The sequence below is a fragment of the Platalea leucorodia genome (assembly GCF_965183815.1).
Source record: "Platalea leucorodia genome assembly, chromosome: 10".
NCBI lineage: Eukaryota > Metazoa > Chordata > Aves > Pelecaniformes > Threskiornithidae > Platalea > Platalea leucorodia.
The window spans coordinates 10,432,396-10,449,423 of NC_138832.1; the positions used below are offsets into that span (position 1 = coordinate 10,432,396).

Consider the following 17,028-nt stretch of genomic DNA (forward strand, 5'->3'; position numbering starts at 1 on the left):
ATGAATATTAATTCGTAATACCGGCCTTTGGAGGCAAAGACAAATACACAGAAAGCAAACAGCAAAAAGCAATAGTGGAAGAAAACCCCACCAAATGCTGTTAAATGCAATGATACACGTGGCTAAACAAAGAAATCACCGGTGCTGTGGGTTCAGCGCAGTGACCGACTGGGGCCACTCACACATGTGCTGGTGTCCCCCTCCCCTGGGATGCACTACGGGGACTCTCTTCTGACCCTGTGCAGTTGCTCCTGCATTTTTAAAAGCTGTCAGACACCACCAGAGGTGTCATTCTGGAGATGGCTTTGGCTGGCCTGAAAGAGAGTAAAAATGTTTTCCGGGTTGCATAGCTGCCCCTTGCCGGTGGCCCCAGCCTGAGAGCAGCTGTCCCGGTGGGGGGCTCGGCCAACAGCCGGCTGCTGCCACCTTCCGGGTAGGGAACCCCCAGACCCCCTGTGCGGCACTGGACACCGCCGCAGAAACCATCAGAAACAGCCCAACTGGACAAACAAATCTCCCAGGCGGTGGTTAAAGAAGCATGCTGAACTGCGTCACACGAACACCCTCCCCGAAGAGCAGCCGGGCTCTGCGCAGCAGCTCACCCTATGCACGACAGCAGGGATAATTTTAGAGATAATTATTCTGTGGTTTTAGTACCGTGGCAAAAAGGGGTATTTTATGCCTGTTGGGAGTGAACTGACTCTGTGCCCTCTCCCAATATGTTTTTAGCACGGTGGTTATGCTTTTTTGCTACTTATAAATTCAGTGCCCTTCTGTGCAAAGCCTGTTTCATCTCTTGCTGCACACAAAGTCACCCAGCCCTGTAGGGGAATCAAGCTAGGAAAAAAGTGTCGTTTTTATCATTAAGCCCTCAATTTTAATTTAAGGAGTACTTAAAAAAATATAAGGTACAGATTGGTGAAAAACATCTATTTGGAGAACAGTATCAGGGCGTGCCCTGAACATGGTGGGGATGCTGCACGCTCAGCTGTTCCTTCAGGATTGAACAGTTCCATCCCTTTGCAACCTGGTTTAAGTGGTCAGGTTTTCTTAGCAAGTCTACCACTGTTTGTCAATATTTATAGTGAAGGTGTAACTGAAATCAGGGATACTGCCATTTGTGACAGTGTTTCTTGTTCATCTTCCATGACACCTGGATTATTTGCATGAAGGGGTGATGTCTTGTCCTGAGTTCATTAGCCTGGAAGTCAGTTTGCATTCATTTTGCTTTGGACATACTCGGAGCCAGGTCTGCTCTGATAATTTTGCCAATAACGTTAAAGGCAATAGAGATCACAGCAAAGATTTTACAAAATACCTACTGAAAACCTCCCACTGCTTTGGCTGTGCTTTAGAGCCAGCTTTGCAAGCAGCAAACTGCCTGCACAGCCAGGCCAGTGCCCCACTGCCCAGGGGTGGGCACCAACGGGGACCACGGCCTCCCCCGACGTGCCGAGGCAGCAGCCCATGTGGCCGCACATACTGTGGCCTGCAGTGCCACAATGAGAGGCTGAACTTGCGCCAAAAGCCTGTTGAAAGAAGGTAAATAACCAGAGGTGACGTTTGACAAGTTAGTTTTTTATTCAGTGCATTGGACTCATACATCACCGCTTCGTCAACTAACAACATTTCACACATTCCTATAAAACCAACACTGAGTCCAGTCTCTTGTTAAAGACGCTTGGTGTAAAATACAAAGCAGTCTATCAAATGTTTACTTTAATAAGTATAGCTTAGAGCCCAGTAACAGGCTGTGTCCAGCGCCTTCAGTGCTGGGTTTCAGCGGTAGGTGGAGAATGGATCACTCACTCACGGTTGGTGCAGGGGTTCATTAACAAATGTCTAGACCCAGCTCATTAACAGCTCAGCTAATCTTTATCGGGCTGCTGTAGAGCCTGGCCTCCCTCCTGCAGCTGCTAGTTCGATTATGCTGGTGCTTTGAGCACAGGTGGAGATGCACCTACAATATCCCTAATGCAGAACTACCACAGCACTGGAAAACCTCATTTGGGCTGGGACAGCCCGTCTGTGCTCTGCGCCAAGGACAGTCGCTCCAGCGGCACAGCACGGCATGTCTCACCCCATCCCCGCAACCAGGCTGGCAGCAGCAGCAGTCAGAACAGCACGGCAAACCAAAGAGAAATGCAAGATGCTCAGGCCTGACTATCGGGGCAGAGCAAGACGTTTTCAGGATGGAGGGGTCTTACACTGCAAACCTCTGGGCAGGGGTGCCAGCACGCACAACAAATCGGGCAATGAGGTGGATGCTGGGGAATGCGGGCAGCTGGAGCATCCCTGCTGGTGGCACTGCTGGGGCACATTCCTCAGCCCCGCTCTGCTCCCTGCTCTGTCTCCCACGCAGGCAGGCACAGTGCCCTCAACCCTGTCTCACCCATGGGACAACACAGGGAAGGCTCCATAGGTGTGGCTTGGAGCTGGTCCCCCCTCCCTCTTGCAGGAGTCACCCCGGGCAGCACAGGGTGCCCTGGCAGGGGGACAGGGCTGGTGCCAGCCCCCGGCTGCCCAGCAGAGCACTCCCAGCAAATCCATCTCCGCTCATCCCTCTCCACCACCCCACTCACGTCCCACCTGCCCTGTGCTCTGGCCCCAACTCTCGTCCTGCCTCACCCCTGCCCTCACTCACTCATTCATTCTGCGTGTAAGGAAGGAGACAGCACATTCCCAAATTAGCTATCTCAGAGGAAATCTACTGAGTTTTATTGAGCTGCCCGTTATGGGGCCTGGACTGTTACGGGCAGTCCCTGTGATGAGCATGCGGTGCTAAGGCATGGTGACCGTCCGTCCGGCGCTCCTGGCTGCTGTAAAGCGCCTCTTATTCCTCAGACCAGAGAACCTCTCATCCAGCGTCAGGCTGGTCTGCAGGGGAAGGGGAGAGCGAGTCAGTCCCGCGTCTCGTGGCAAAGCACGACCAAACTTGTACCGGGATATTGATTAGAGGTATTGATTAGAGCCCATCAGTCAGGACGGTGCCTCACAGCCAGTTAGTCAATTAAACCACTCAGCACATGGAGACAAGGAGCTCGACAGACTGTGTGTGGCTGGAAAACCTCCAAGCAGCGCCCAGCCCCAAGACACCAGGCGTCCTCGGCAAGAACAGGAGCAAGCAGATGGCATGTGAGCACAAGGCATCAAGTAAAACCAAACCGTCCAGACAAGAAATGTCAGCAATGAAGAAGGTGGAGCAGGATTTCTGATCTGCCCCAGGGCTCCTGGACCATACTTCAGCATAACACGTGGCACTGAGAAGGTCACCAAAGCAAAGAGAGAGCAAAGCCCAGAAGTGCCGTGTGTCTCTGAGGAGTGGGGAGCACCGACAGTGAAACAGTCGTCCCCGGCCAGGACTGCTCACAAGGAACATCTCCCCGCTCCAAGCAAGCACATGGACAGGCCAAGAGGGGCCAACAGTGCAGGGAAAATTGGGCTGAGTCTGTAGTTGCTGAACAGTCTTCTCAGGTGCCTTCAATTTTGTGAGCAACCTAGCCAACACAGCTACAGGACTTTCCTCCCGGGTTATGCTAGATAAACCCAACTGGCAGCCCCAAAAACCTGAGCGTGATGTTAACAGCTTAGCGGCAGGGCTGGTGCAGGGTGGCAAGGTGCTGCCTGTCCCGTTGACAATCCTCTACCTGGTTGGCCATCGCGCGGAAGTTGAATCTCAGCAGCACCCCTTTGGGCTGGGGCTTAGCTGCCCGCGGCGGGGGCCTCTGGCTTCGCAGGAACGGGCGCTTGGATCCAGGCCTGGGGAAAGCACAGATCTGCAGTCACTCAGGATGCTAAGGCAGCTCACTTCCTATCGTCTGCAAACCAGCAAGGAGTACAGGAGACACCCGCATGCCCCATACGTCCCATGGCATGTCTCCCAGCAGCCTGGGTGAGTCTAAAGGGTACCAGGAGAGCTGCTGATCAGGCAGAGTTCCAGCACCGGGGACTGTATCATGTCACGGCTATCCTGGGGTGCCCTCTGTGCCCAGGACATGCCAAGTGCCCTCACCCACCCTTCTTTCTGCCCCTAGCTGGGTGCCAGGTCCTGCAACTGCACCGGGTCAGCCCAGGGGTGAAGCTGCCCCCTTCCAGCTTCTGTGCTCCTCTTACACAGCGAGCGTGCCGTGTCCCTTCGGGGCGCGCAGTGTTTCCCCCGTGACACCCCACAGAGAGCACAACCAGCCTGCCACCTCCCACAAGCTGCCGGCGCTTCCAGTTCTCCTTACTCTGGATAACAAACGAGCCGCACGGTAATTACCATCTCATTTCAGATACTCCGGGAAGGGAATGAGACATCATTTGCTAACCATTTTGGGTCTGAACCATTCATTGCGCGCTCATTATAGAAGAAGCGAAGCTGCAATAATGCTAAAGGGATTTGCAATGGCTTTTGTAGGGCTCCCATCCTAACAAATCACCTCATTTACTTACGCGCCGGTCTGGCCCGCCTGGGGATTAGCCACAGAAACCGTCAGAACTGCTCCAGGGCTGGGTTTCACTTGCCACCTGCCGAGACAGGGAGATGTATCCAGCTTCGATTCAAGCGTGAAAGAGCACGTCGTGTTTGCTGTGTGCCTTTGTTCACCAATTACCTTCTCATCCTTGGTGGTTTCCCTTCTCCATTAGCATCCATCTGCTGTGAAATATATTTAATAAAAATGACTTAAAGAATTAGCTCTCAGAAACAATGATTCCTTTTCCAGTATTTCATTTGGTGTATCTGAATAGCTCTTTCCTTGCATGTTGTCAAGAAATTTGCTAATTTTGCATTTCCTGCTGGCACAGCGATCGGTATGGAGTGGCTTTACTTTGCCCTGCTCGTGCTGCTGTATAAGCTGCAAGGTTTACTTTTACCACCTGCCCGGGTTCTGTTTTCCAGCTTCCAGAATATTAAGTCACTATAAGGCACTAAAAATTGCCTGTCCTGCAAATACTTTCCTAGAAATATATTCGTTGTTAAAGTCATCCATCTCTCCCAGTTACTTTTGGAAGCAAAGATACAAGTGGGCAAAGGCTGGTAAAACTGAAGGCTTGTCACCATCAGCAAATTGCAGAAAAAATGTCTCGATACTGACCCCTCTCTGAAAGTTGGCTTTGGAGAACCGCTGCGGCATCCGCTTCTGCTGGAAGGCTGGTCCCCTGTTTAGCAGGAAAGGCCTGCTGGTAAAGGAGGAGAGAGAAAAGGACAGAGGTGAATATGATGCCAGGTCTCTCCTAAGGTTTAATTCTGAAATACTTAACCCAGCGTGGTACTGAAAAGCAGTAGGAAAAGCAAATGAGGCTGTGTGTTACTAAGTTCAGCCCAACAGGTTTTTCTGCCAGCAAAGGATTTCAGAGGAACTCGTTTTTCTGCTCAAATGAAAACAACAGCTTGTGTTTGTTCTGAACTCTGCTCGTCCAAAAAAAAAAAAAAAAAAATCACGGAAGAAAATCATAGAAAAAAAAATCTGGTCGGAAGGGACCCCTGGAGGTCATTCCGTCCCTGCTCCACTCAGAGCAGAGAAAGACGGGATTGCAATGGGGCTTCCTTTCGAGCTCGGAGAATGCAAGGACCACAGGGAGACAGGCACAAAGACTGTGCCCAGCGCCCAGCAGCCTGCCTTCGTCACCGCTCCTGGGGCGCAGCGTCTGCTCCTGCAGCCCCACAACGCGACAGACACCCCCTCCCTGCCTATCCCTTACGGCTGGAATCTGTATTTCCTGCCTTTATGAAAATAAATGCTATTTCACCCTTCAAAAGTTTTCCCCAAAGTGACAGAGGAAAAGTTTAATAAAAATACAAAGGTCACATTTTCCATGCTTTCTAAAATAAAATGACAGATCTAATACCTGAATTATTAACTATCAGCATGAGGCTGTTTTATTTCCAGGTGCTTTTCTAACATACCCAGGGGTATTTTTGTCACGTTGCACGAGCACGCGGCTGTAGCCGCTCCCAGCTGGCACAGACCAAGAGCAGAGCCCCAGGAGCTGCACAGGGAATCACCGAAAACCAAAAAAGCCCGGAGTTACCGAAGATTTTACCTTCTCCCCGGGGCGTGGGTGCTGGCAGCAGCTGCTCTGAATCTCTTGGGGCCTGGGGGTGGCCGTCGCCGTCCCTCCGGCTGCCCGCTGCTGCTGCTTTTGGCGAAAGCATCGTTGTTCTTGTTGCCCTGAAAGAGCAGCGAGAGCTCAGCAGTTGCCACCCGTGCCGCAATCCTGGTGCCCGAAGAGGGACCGAGCGTGAGTGACAGCACGCGACCGTCCTTCCCTCCGCCGACTGCCTGAAAAGCCGGTGCGTTTATTTGGCATTTTCTTTGGCTCTGCCTAGGGGGAAATGCAGCCTGCTCCCAAGCGCAGGTGGTGATTGTGACACTGCAGCGCTTCCCTCGCTGCTCTCGGACACATTCAGTGCCACTTGCAATGGCTTCAAAGGGGGCTTAGCCCTGCGCTGTGCGCTCTGCATTCCCCATTTTCTCATTCCCAACTTTTTTGCCTTTGCAACTTTTGCAGTCTTGCAACAGAACAACCCTGCTCTGCAAGTGGTTTTTGTTTTCTGCTTTGATATTTTCTTGACGGCATACTGATTCCTCGCTAAATCTATTAAAACCTGGTCTCTTCCATGGTCTTTTGTATCTATGGCAGCAATATTTCTACCGAGCAGTGTTGCTGTAGTCTCAACATTTGGACTTAGTAGACACTGTTGTCATCAATCAGTACGTGTGCCTCGCTTCCTGGGCATGACACTACAAGTAGCATGAAGAATGTTTCATTCTAATGGTGCAGAAACACCAAAAAAAATTAGTCCATGGAGAGCAAATCTCACACAAGCCAAGCATTATAGCTTCGCTCAGATTTCTTTTTGGTCATTGACTCTTTCTTGTTTGGACACTTACGTTGCCTGGTCCAAGCCCTGAAGCATGAAGCACATCAGAAGGCCCCTCAGCGGTGTAGGTCCTCCTGCAGTTACTTATACAAACTGCCACAGACTCTGTCCCATTTATTTCTGTGGGACAACCACCATCGCTGTTACTACCCACTAACTGAGATGTGTTTCCACATTCTTCCCACTTGGTTTATTTCTGCAAAATAGAAGCTACCATAGAATTATGCCTCCTAGCAACTGCTTATTACTTTCTGTTAATACCCAGCCACACTCAATATCTGAGTCATCACAGTCTTTATTTTCAGGAATAACCACACTCCATGCACATGCCACTTTGGTGGTTTTTTAAAAGCTTACTGAGCATACATGACCTCCTAATTGAGTGGATTTCCATCACTGCGGAAAAAAACAACCCCCTCTCGCAGAGGACTATCTACCCGCTTGATTTCCACCTTCTGCACCAAGCCAGTTTAATATTACTGATACTCAGAAGAAAGCTGTAAGAATTACCTTATTGGTGAACACTTACCTTCCTTCCCATCTCTTTAGTCTTAAAAATAACTCAAAACCCAAATGAAAATATTTCAATCTTTTTTTTAAAGTGTTTTTGAGGAGAGACAAGACCTAAACATTTAAACTTGAAAAACGGAAAGCCATGAATGAAAAAAATGCATTTTTCACTGACTTTGACCCATGGGTGTCACAGTACTGGGAATCAGTGTCTCGGGGGGGGATACCCACTTGCTAGTGAAAAGTATGTCTCTGAACCAAAGCCACCTGAAGTCAACAACAGTCTGGTCTTTGACTTCACTGGACCTCAGAAAATGCTCTGGGTGGAGGACAAATAACGGTGAATCTTAACATACCTCCTCTAAATGATAATAGTAAGGTGAGATGACATGGAATTTGGTTTTATGGAAATATTTTAAAATCTTTTAAGAACACATTTTAAAAAAATCTTTTTTGTGAAACCCATAGGAACTGATTCAGTAAAATTATGCCAAGTCATAAGCTTATAAAACCAACTGGAAAATTGCTATTTTATATGCATATGTGTCTGTACTCACCTATGCATACAAATGCTGTGCACAGGCATATAAAAGATGGTGCCTGTAAATTTTTTATGTAGATTGTTCTTTGGGGTGATCCAGGATCATAAAATCCAGCAGATTTCTACATGACATTTGGGAACAGCTGTACCTTCCTTACCCCCCTACCTCTTGAGCCGATGCCTGGCGATTTAAAGGGCTCACTCCATTTAATGCGGCAGCTGCTCTTCTCCTGGGACCGGGCACAGTATTCCTGAATTGTCTCCGATTGTATTGTTGTTGTCCAAACCCTCTTCTAAAACGGTTAGGTCCTGTAAAAATAAACACTTATTTTAGCATCCTTCAAAACTCAATTTATGATTACAGTTTTGCAAATGGATTACAAGGTTAACTTAATATGATATAGGAGTATCTATATAAATAGTGATGCAAGAATCACATTAAATTATTCCAGAAAAGTAAATTAATTTTGCAGAATATTAAATAATTTATCTTTCCAATGTCTCACTAACATTCTTATTGTATGTAAGACTGACAAACACATTATTTGATTTGAAAGAATATAGAAGAGCAAAACCTTCCACAATTCTGATTCCTAATAAAGGCAGGAACGCTCGCATCAGGAAACCTGTCAATCTGTTGTCAGAGCTCACATTGCTATGAATTAACTGTGAAATGGAAAAAGCCTTTTGATACAGATATGCAAGTGACTCAAGCATCCAGAAGCCAACCTCACATCAGCCTGGAACAGCTCTGAGTGCCCACACTACAGCACTTGATAAGTGAAGACCAGACCATAAATTTTATATATTTTTTTTTTTTCTTTCTTTTTTTTTTTTTTTTTCAGCTTGACATATCCTTACTTACTGCATATATTGAAGGGGGCACCTTCTGGTGCTGTTTTACGTAACTGCACAGTACATAGGCACCAACAGCCCATCTTGCATTTAATGTTTTCCCCTAAGCCTGTTTATGGTTTTGAAGTGTGCTGAAGTGTCGAGCGAGAGCAAAGCGCTCCGTCAGATGGAGGCACAGTGCATTAAAGCCTAATTACTCCACATGATAAACTTCTGTAGTCATAATGAAGTAGACATTTTCCGAGTCACTATACAGTGAAATGTGCAGATGTACTCAGAGGGTTGTATAAATCAGGCATAAAGCAGTGCATGGTAGAGGGCAGCAAGAGTGCGGTTAAACCCCTGCACCATATAGCAAAACCTCACTGGTACAGACCACAGAGCAGTTAGACGCGTGTATTGATCCTGTATCATCTATTCCTACATCACAGCAATTTATAATGACTTGGAGCAATTAGAAATGAATTGTTCTGAGGCAGCGGTGACATCGCTGTCAGGGGCCATCACCGCAGTGATTAATGAAGGCTCCAGCCCCAGGGTGTAATATCAGTCAGCGCCAGTGTGGGCTGGTTGCACTGGAATACAAGTGAAGATGATTTGAGCTGCTCTGGCTCCAAAACAAAAGGGCATCAGGGCATGCCCGTGGGAAGCACCTCCCCAACAGCACCTCGGGGTGCTTCGCTCCCTACAGCCGGAGGTGCTGGTTGGGAACACTCACAGAGATGCAACGCTGTTCACAAGGTCTGTGGGGCCAGTTTTTTCTTTGCAAACGATGCCCTCTCATCACAGAAGTGCAGGTGAGTAAATGTTCCTCTCCCTACAAACACTTGAATTTTGGCAATCTGTGTCTTTTTGACCAGATGTGGTCTTGCTGTGTTTAATGGCCCTTTATTCCCTCCTGATTCTGTCCCCACAGTTTGTTTTTCCCTTTCTTGTTCCCTGGGCTTGCCCCTCTCTCTTGCCTGTTTGCCAGACCGCTCTCCTGCGGGCCACCAAGCCTTGCAACAAGCTCTCCTGCACCCTGGAGAGGGCACCTCCTCTGCAGCAAGACAGACTGAGCTCAGCTGCCTTTCCTGGGTATTTCACCCGTGCAATGGGAGGGACTGATGCAAAAGGCAGCCCTGACTAGAAAATCATGTCCCTGTCAGTCAGGTCATGTTAGAGAGCCTCTGCTCAGCGGTGCACTCAGGCATGCCTCAGCCAGTGTAAATAACTAACGACGGAGCCATTGGCCTCCGAGGGGTACCCCGTGCACACCAGCTGGGGACCAAGGCTTCGGTCTGTCACATGTATCCTGAAGTGTGACACGTGGGAGGCTCCATCTCTGCAAAAAGTCTGGCAGATATTTATTAATGAACGAGCATTTGAATAAAAGCCCACAGCATCAGCAGCTGGGGAAGACCCCCCCTTGTTTGGGTGCATGCTCAGAGCTTGGTGCTGAGCACACCTGGGCTGGCCAACCAGCACCTCTGCCCAGCAAGTCCAGCTTGGGGAGAAGCTCCAATGTCTGACAGACTCTTTTTCTGAGGAAATTTGAAATTCAAATTTCTTGTCATTAAAAACCATCTTTTCCCTGCTGGGGAGATGATTTAAGCCATATTCCAGGAGGGATAACAGCACTTCGCTTGCACGAATTCTCTTGCTGGTTTAATCAGCATAATACCCTTCTCCATGCTCTGTCATTACAGTGCTGGGCTGTTCTGATCGTCATTTTGATAACCGTTATCACATCTCAGCCCAGAAGGGACTGCATTTCAGCAGGGACCGAAGTGAAATGAGCCCCCGAAGAATTATGGGCTAAATTCCCAGTCGTGCTGAGCTTCCCAAAATTGCTACTGACATCAGCTCCACACAGCATGGTGAGTCCCTGCACTTGGCAGGGCTGAATTCAAACTCAGTTAAAATGTATGAAATACTAAGACCAGCAGATATAATTTTATAAATGAACAGAAAAGTTCTCCTTTCTAAGGAATAGCTAAAAAAAAAATTTTGTTTGATTTTGTTTGATTTATTTGACTCTGCATGCAGTAGTCACTTGAGTGTGGAAGAATATCAAAGCCTGTGTTTTTGACAGAAAAATCAATTTGCAAAGGGCAATTATCATCATCCTGTTTTGAACCGGAACGATTCTTGGTAAGGCAATATGTGGCGGAGACCAAGAACAAGAGAGTGGGAGGCAGATCGGAGACAAGCAGGACTGCTCCCAGCAATCCCACTGTCCTGATGTGCCACTGGCACTCCAAGGGAAGACCACAAACACATTGCTGCAAAATGTCACTAAAATCTTCAATGAAGTGATTTAGCAGTAATTTAAAAAAAAAAGCAAAATTTTGATAAAGATGGCATTTCATGCAGCCGATCACTTTGGTTTTGTAGATAAAAGCTAGTGGAACCAAACATAGATTAGTGTGTGATCAGACGGTATTATAAAAAAAACTCATCATAAAAATAGCATGGTTGGCAAAAGTGACAAATTAGCTCCAATAACTGAGCTATCAAAGACAGTTACTGAAGGGGTAATTTAAGTGTGTTCTGGGAAAAAGAGGATTAGGAAGAGGCATAATTAAAATATGCAAAGCCGAAAGGGAATAGAGAATAGATATTAAGTCACTTTGAATTAGTAATTCATGAGAGGGTGGAAGGGAGAGAAATGGATGAATTTATGCTCTGAAAGGGCCCTGATATTCTGTTGTTGCAAGAGAAAAGCTATTCAGAGCCTGAGTACATCTTATACACACACACGAATTAGATAGAAGGATTTAAGAGATGTATTTTGTTACAGAAATGTGTTTTCCAGCTTGGCAGGCCTCCGTCATCCCGAGGCGCTCACCTACCTTGCATATTCCTCTGCATCCAGGTGCGGAAACGGGGCCGCCCGTACCCATATGCCGAATTCCTGTTCTTGACCTGCTGCCTTCGCCTGTCCCCTGTGGTGCTGGCATCTGTTTGCTCTTTCCTGTGGCGTTTTATGATGTCATCTAGATCAAAATGGCAAAGGGGAACCCCATAAAACCTGCACCTTCTACCAACAGTGATTCCCACTTTTGGTGCTTGCAATTGTCTGCAGTAAAAATGGAGCTTGCGGTTCTGTGAGCTACGCTGGCCAGACAATAAAGCTTAGCTCAGAAAGTATAGGATCAATTTACTCGGCTCCTGCGGGCTGGAGATTAGAGTGCAGCAAATTATTTAAAAATGTGCTACCATCCGGCACGTATCCACCGCGTGCAGGACAGAGATTTCAGAGCCACGTCCCACTGAGGGATCCGATCCTGCAGATTTCCCACAAGCATAAGGGAATATGTTTTTGCAGGGGCACTGGGAGCTCAGTGCTGGGCAGAGAACATTTCTTGAGAAGATCTGACTTGGGAGGCTGCAGGAGAGGTGGTCAAAGGGGGGAGAATGGACAGAAGCACCCATGGGTGCACCCATGCTGTGATGGCCGCTCCAAGGCCTCCCCCTGCCAGGCATGGGACACGGGCACTGCCCCGTGCAGAGGACGTGTCCCTGACGTATAAACAACACAAACACTGTTCAAGTGTCATGCAAACACAAGTGAGATGAATGTCCCCCTAGCCCCTAAATTTGTAAAGGGATGAACTGAAGCTCGGTGCAGCGAAGGCTGTGATGCGAGGGCTGTGGGCAAGGAATCTCACTTGTACAGGGCGACTGCCAAGAAAGGGGACATCATGGTCCTGCAAACACTCATGGTTCACCAAGCAGCTGTAGCATGGTTTCCTTTCAATTCCCATCTCCTGGAGTCAGCTACCTGCATGTCTTTCCTCAGTGCTTCAAAAAACCCAAGCAAGTTTCTAGCCCTCAGTGGTATGAGATGAAGCTTGAAGCCATAAACATCCATGGCTCAAAAACCAGATGTAACATGCACAGTGAGTATCAGCAGCACTTTGTATTCTAAGTTCCACAGTCTTCAGGACCTGACTCTTGATTTTTTGACTATCTGGGATAGATGTTCCTGCTTAATTACTCAATATAGCTAACCTAGAAACAGCTGGATAAGGATGTATCAACAACAGAGCAAGAACCTCTTAGCTTCTGCTGTTGTCTGGTGAAGCAGAAAGGGAGAATATCCCAAACACAGGAGGACTGCGCAGGGGATGCCTGCTCTCTCCTGCAAAACTTGGGTTCTCCCGTGTAGACCTTTCTGCTCCACACCAAGGGAACCAACTCTCGTGCTTCACATTGAACACATCGATTCGATTTCCATGCTTGCCCCACTGCCAGCAGCAGGAAGATATTTTGGGAACGCTGCACAGCTCTCTGCAGACAGGAGGGAGGGCAACCAGCCAGCTCCTGCACTGCTGCAGTATGAGCGCTGGGACCAGGCCCAGCTGCCTCTCACCTATTGCCACCCCACCACAAAAGAGATATAAAACAGCCTGAATGCAGAAAAACGGACCCAGGATGTCCTGCCAATGTCCCAGGACTCCCCTCACCCAAACTTCTCTTAGCAGCTCTGAAAATGTACTCCGCTGAGCTCTTCCATGAACTATGCAACATTTCTCGCTTTCTTTGCAAGACACCATCCAAATGCCGTTCCCAAGGCACAGAGCCTGTATGGAACAACCAATTACTTTCCCTGTGATTTAGACACTTTTGGTTTAAAACTCTATCAGTAGCACGGAGAAGACGACACAAAATTTCTCCTGAGGACATTGCCACTGTGCTTCACCAGTTTGGACCCAGCCAAGCATCCCAGGTGCTTCCCTGGGCACCGCTGCTGTAACCAGCTGTGCATCCCCTGAGCTGCATGAAGTGCTGTGTTTTACAACAGGGAGAGCACAAGGGACACAAAGGAAGGTGATGATCCACCTGCAGTATCCAGAATATACCTGACAGGGTTTTGAAAGCTCATGCCCATCCTGAACAAGTGAACAACTCTTTAAAAGACGGCACTGGAAATTGAGATATCTGGACCACGCACAAGCTACTTTTAGATGCAGAGCTCTATCAAGAAACAGCTCAAAGCCTCTCAGTTCTCAATGAATTTTTCTGAAATCAAGGGGATCTTCTTAATTCAAGCTGTTCTGATGAAGAGAAAAGGCAAAGGGACATCTCCTCATTAGTTCATATTTTCCAACAATTTCTTCTTTTAACCTCAAACCTTCCAGACAATAATTAGCAAGTAATAAAGCTGTATCTGTTAAGCTCCAAGCAGAATGCTTTAACTTTAACAAATTAGCGAGGAAAGAAGTGTCCAAATCAGGCCTTTTCCAAGGCAGTGGCTACTCCAGCTCCTCAATGAAGCGCTGGAGTGGAAGCATTGAAGTGCCATTAGCGTTCAATGGGCGATTATCACGAACAGCACATCATACCTCCAGCACTTGTCACTTGTCATTTTCTATCAAGAAACTCCTGTGTCCAAATTAATACAAAGCCCAGGGAAAACAAACGAGAGCAGATGTAAGAATAGGCTGCGTGACTGCTTTTGTGATTTCTCTATCAAGTCTGCCAGGAAGAGAGCACGCTGGGAGAGGCTGGGCGATGTTCTCGGTATGAATGCGCTAATGTTCTCAGCTAAGTGTGCCTTTGGGACATGTGCTATTTGGGGCACAGACTGCTTTGAAGCATTACTGACAGCATCCCCGCTTGCTCTGCAGGGAGGTGGATGCAGGCATCCAAGAGTGGGCTATCTACAGTGCGAAGAAGAGCTCGCTGGGAACAGAGAGGAGATGAACGCTCAGGTGCCCGGTCTGTCACCTTTCAGGGTCTTTCTTTGCTTGGGTATGAGTTGTTACCCTGTCTTTTGCACCTATAAATACGATGGGGTTAAGAGAGCAATGTAATGGAGTACTACAGAAGGCTGGAAGGGACCCTGAGAGGTCATTTAAGGTACCTCTAATGCCCTCAAGACACAATTAGATCTATCAGGACAGCTTTAGAGTAACTCCTGCCGTTTCTTGTGGCTGCTAACTCACCAACGTATCTGAAAGCACAGAAACAAGCACCTGATGGTAAAAGTATCAGTTCTTCACCAGGGCTCCTGTTCTCCACTTCTCTCTTCTGCCCTGAGTAAGGTGTATTCTGGATTGAACACGGAGGTGGACCACAGGAGGTCTGACCAAGGGAAGCACTAAGGGAGAGCAAAAGCAAAGGGAGTATCGCACGTCAGCAAACAGGAAAAGGGTATTCAACACCATGGGAAAAAACTAAATGAAAAATTAGGGACCCACTATTGCTGTAAATTCTCACGGCACCATTAAAATAATGGTGCATCAGCCAAGGGATCAGTCTGAGTTTGCGGTGGAAAATGTTCTGCCATTCCTGACAAGTGGCTCATTGCTGGGAAGAAATGACACAAGGTTTCGGTTAGGAAGCTGACCCAATAATAAAAGGTGCTGGTGGACCTTCCTTCCACAGCAGAGGTGTCAACACGATAATCCACCAAGATCTATCGTCCAAGCATTGAAGTCCAGGCCTTCGGATTTAATAAAAGGGCAGTTGTTTATGCACAGTTCACATATCCAGTGCCAGAGGAATGGCAAGCATCATGAGCAAGCTGCTATAAATAGCCCGCACACCCGAGGATATGTCTCATATCTTTATTTCAATAGAGGACTCATTTACGTAAGCCTCTACCAGCCCGCGGCGCTTGACGCTCTCCCCTCTGAAGTTACGGGGTGCTGCCAGCAAAGCACAGAGATGGGTTTGAAGCCCTGATTCCTCCCCCCCGGCTCCTTCCTCGCCTTCCCCTGCCCGCTCCCCTTCCACCGCGACCGGGTGCGGGCGGACCGGGGGGGCACCAGCCCTGCGGGGCCACGCCGCGCTCCTCCGCCCGGCTCTGCCTGCCCGGCCACGACACAAGCACAAACCAAACCCCCGGGCCCCGCCGGGCGCACGGAGCCCCGCGTCGGGAGCGGCCCCGGGGGCGCACGGAGCCCCGGGCCGGGCCCTCCCCGAGCGCCCTCGGCCCGGCCCCGCCGCCCGCCGCCCCCCGCCCGGGCAGGGACCCTCGCCCCGCCGGACCTACCCAGGGACATATCAATCTCCTCGGCTCCCGGCTGCGGCCCCGCCGCGGGGCCCGGCCCCGGCTGCGCCTGCGGCCCTGCCGCCTCCATGGGCTCCGAGCGCGCACCGCCGCCGCGCCGCCCAGTGCGCCTGCCCGGAATGTGCCGGCCGCCGCCGGCCGCACCGCGCCGCCGCCGGCACCCCGCCCCGGCCCCCACCCCGGCCAGCCCTGCCCCGGCACCCTGCCCTCTGTGCCCGGACACCCCCCCCCCCCCCGCAGGCACCCCCTCCAGCCCCCCGCCCCCCGGCCAGCTCTGCCCTCTGCGCCCCGGGGCGCTCCCTCTCTGCCCAGCCCTGCCCCGGCTCTCTGCCCCTCCGCGCCCCGGAGCCGCCCTCGCAGCCTCCCCGCTTATTCGGGGGATCCTTTTCACCAGCACTTCCCCTCTAGCTCTCCCCTAAGCACCGTTCCCCAGCCTCTGTGCTAACACTCTTCTCCCTCCCAAATCCTTCTCCGCTGGGGTTTATGCCAGGAGCAGATGTATCTTAAAAACCCATCAGTCATTTCTGAGCGATGTAAAAGAAGGAATGACTTTGTCTCATTTTGAAGACCAGAAAAACAAGGTAACTTTACAAACGGAGGCACTCTTGGCTTGTATTCAGGCATGAAGTCTGTTTATATTTGTGAGCTGCTTGGGGAGCAAGCATCCATTTGGGATTGGTCTTTCAGCGTCCTCCCGATCACTCGCAGAAGTCAGATTCTCCAGGGGATCTTTCAGTCTCGTGTCACGTTGGTTGTGGCACTGGTGCTATTTTTCAGTTTGAATACAAAAGGTGAGCTAAACCATCTTCCTCTACTTTTTAAAAGCTTTAAGCCAGATTAAAAAAAAAAAAAAAAAACAAAACAAAATGGAAGAGAAGAACTGAGAGAACAATCACTCCTCTCCCAAAGGGCTGCTGTGCATTAGGTGAATAGCATGGTTTTTTCTAAAGTTTCTATCTAATAAATGCTCTGAAATAATCTCCCACACCACATACATAATAAAGGCCACATAAATCTCAGAACAAAGTCTGTACGTTCTGTGTTTTCAAGACAGTTCCTTTTTCCCAGGTTGCCCTTCAAATGGGAGAGAAATTCCTACAGGCAAATAAAGCAAAGGTTGCCTCCTGTTATGTGTATAGCACTTAGCAAGATCAAGTGCTTCTGTAAGCGTTGGTTTAGGGAGCTATTCTTCCATGAAAGAAAAGAACAGAACAGTGTTGAGAGAGCACCAAATAACCTTAGCTGTCTTTT

The 17,028-nt window shown here is 49.0% G+C and overlaps 1 protein-coding gene across 4 annotated transcripts; it reads right to left on the reverse strand.

Annotated features, from left to right (window-relative positions):
- Window positions 1–1,566: 1,566 nt before the first annotated feature.
- LOC309595657 (UAP56-interacting factor-like) lies at window positions 1,567–15,880 on the reverse strand. Of its 4 annotated transcripts, none has more exons than XM_082322896.1 (9): window positions 15,760–15,880; window positions 11,609–11,752; window positions 8,086–8,228; window positions 6,028–6,155; window positions 5,079–5,160; window positions 4,596–4,636; window positions 4,435–4,509; window positions 3,648–3,759; window positions 1,567–2,877 (listed from the first exon to the last, which is right to left on the reverse strand). In XM_082322896.1, the coding sequence occupies exons 1-9, from the start codon at window positions 15,845–15,847 to the stop codon at window positions 2,782–2,784; spliced, it is 909 nt and encodes a 302-aa protein (XP_082179022.1). In that variant the 5' UTR covers window positions 15,848–15,880; the 3' UTR covers window positions 1,567–2,781. The 4 variants fall into 4 exon arrangements, with proteins under 4 accessions (XP_082179022.1, XP_082179020.1, XP_082179021.1 ...); XM_082322894.1 differs by having other exon boundaries at window positions 4,596–4,639; XM_082322895.1 differs by having other exon boundaries at window positions 5,079–5,163.
- Window positions 15,881–17,028: the final 1,148 nt, after the last annotated feature.

Excerpts from the sequence above, each read along its gene's own strand:
- LOC309595657 (XM_082322893.1), bottom strand. The coding sequence starts at position 15,847 with ATGGAGGCGGCAGGGCCGCAGGCGCAGCCGGGGCCGGGCCCCGCGGCG. Across the intron at positions 8,229-11,608 it reads GATGCAGAGGAATATGCAAG|GACCTAACCGTTTTAGAAGA; the intron begins GTAGGTGAGCGC and ends TTATTTTTACAG. Across the intron at positions 5,164-6,027 it reads ACCCACGCCCCGGGGAGAAG|CAGGCCTTTCCTGCTAAACA; the intron begins GTAAAATCTTCG and ends CTCCTTTACCAG.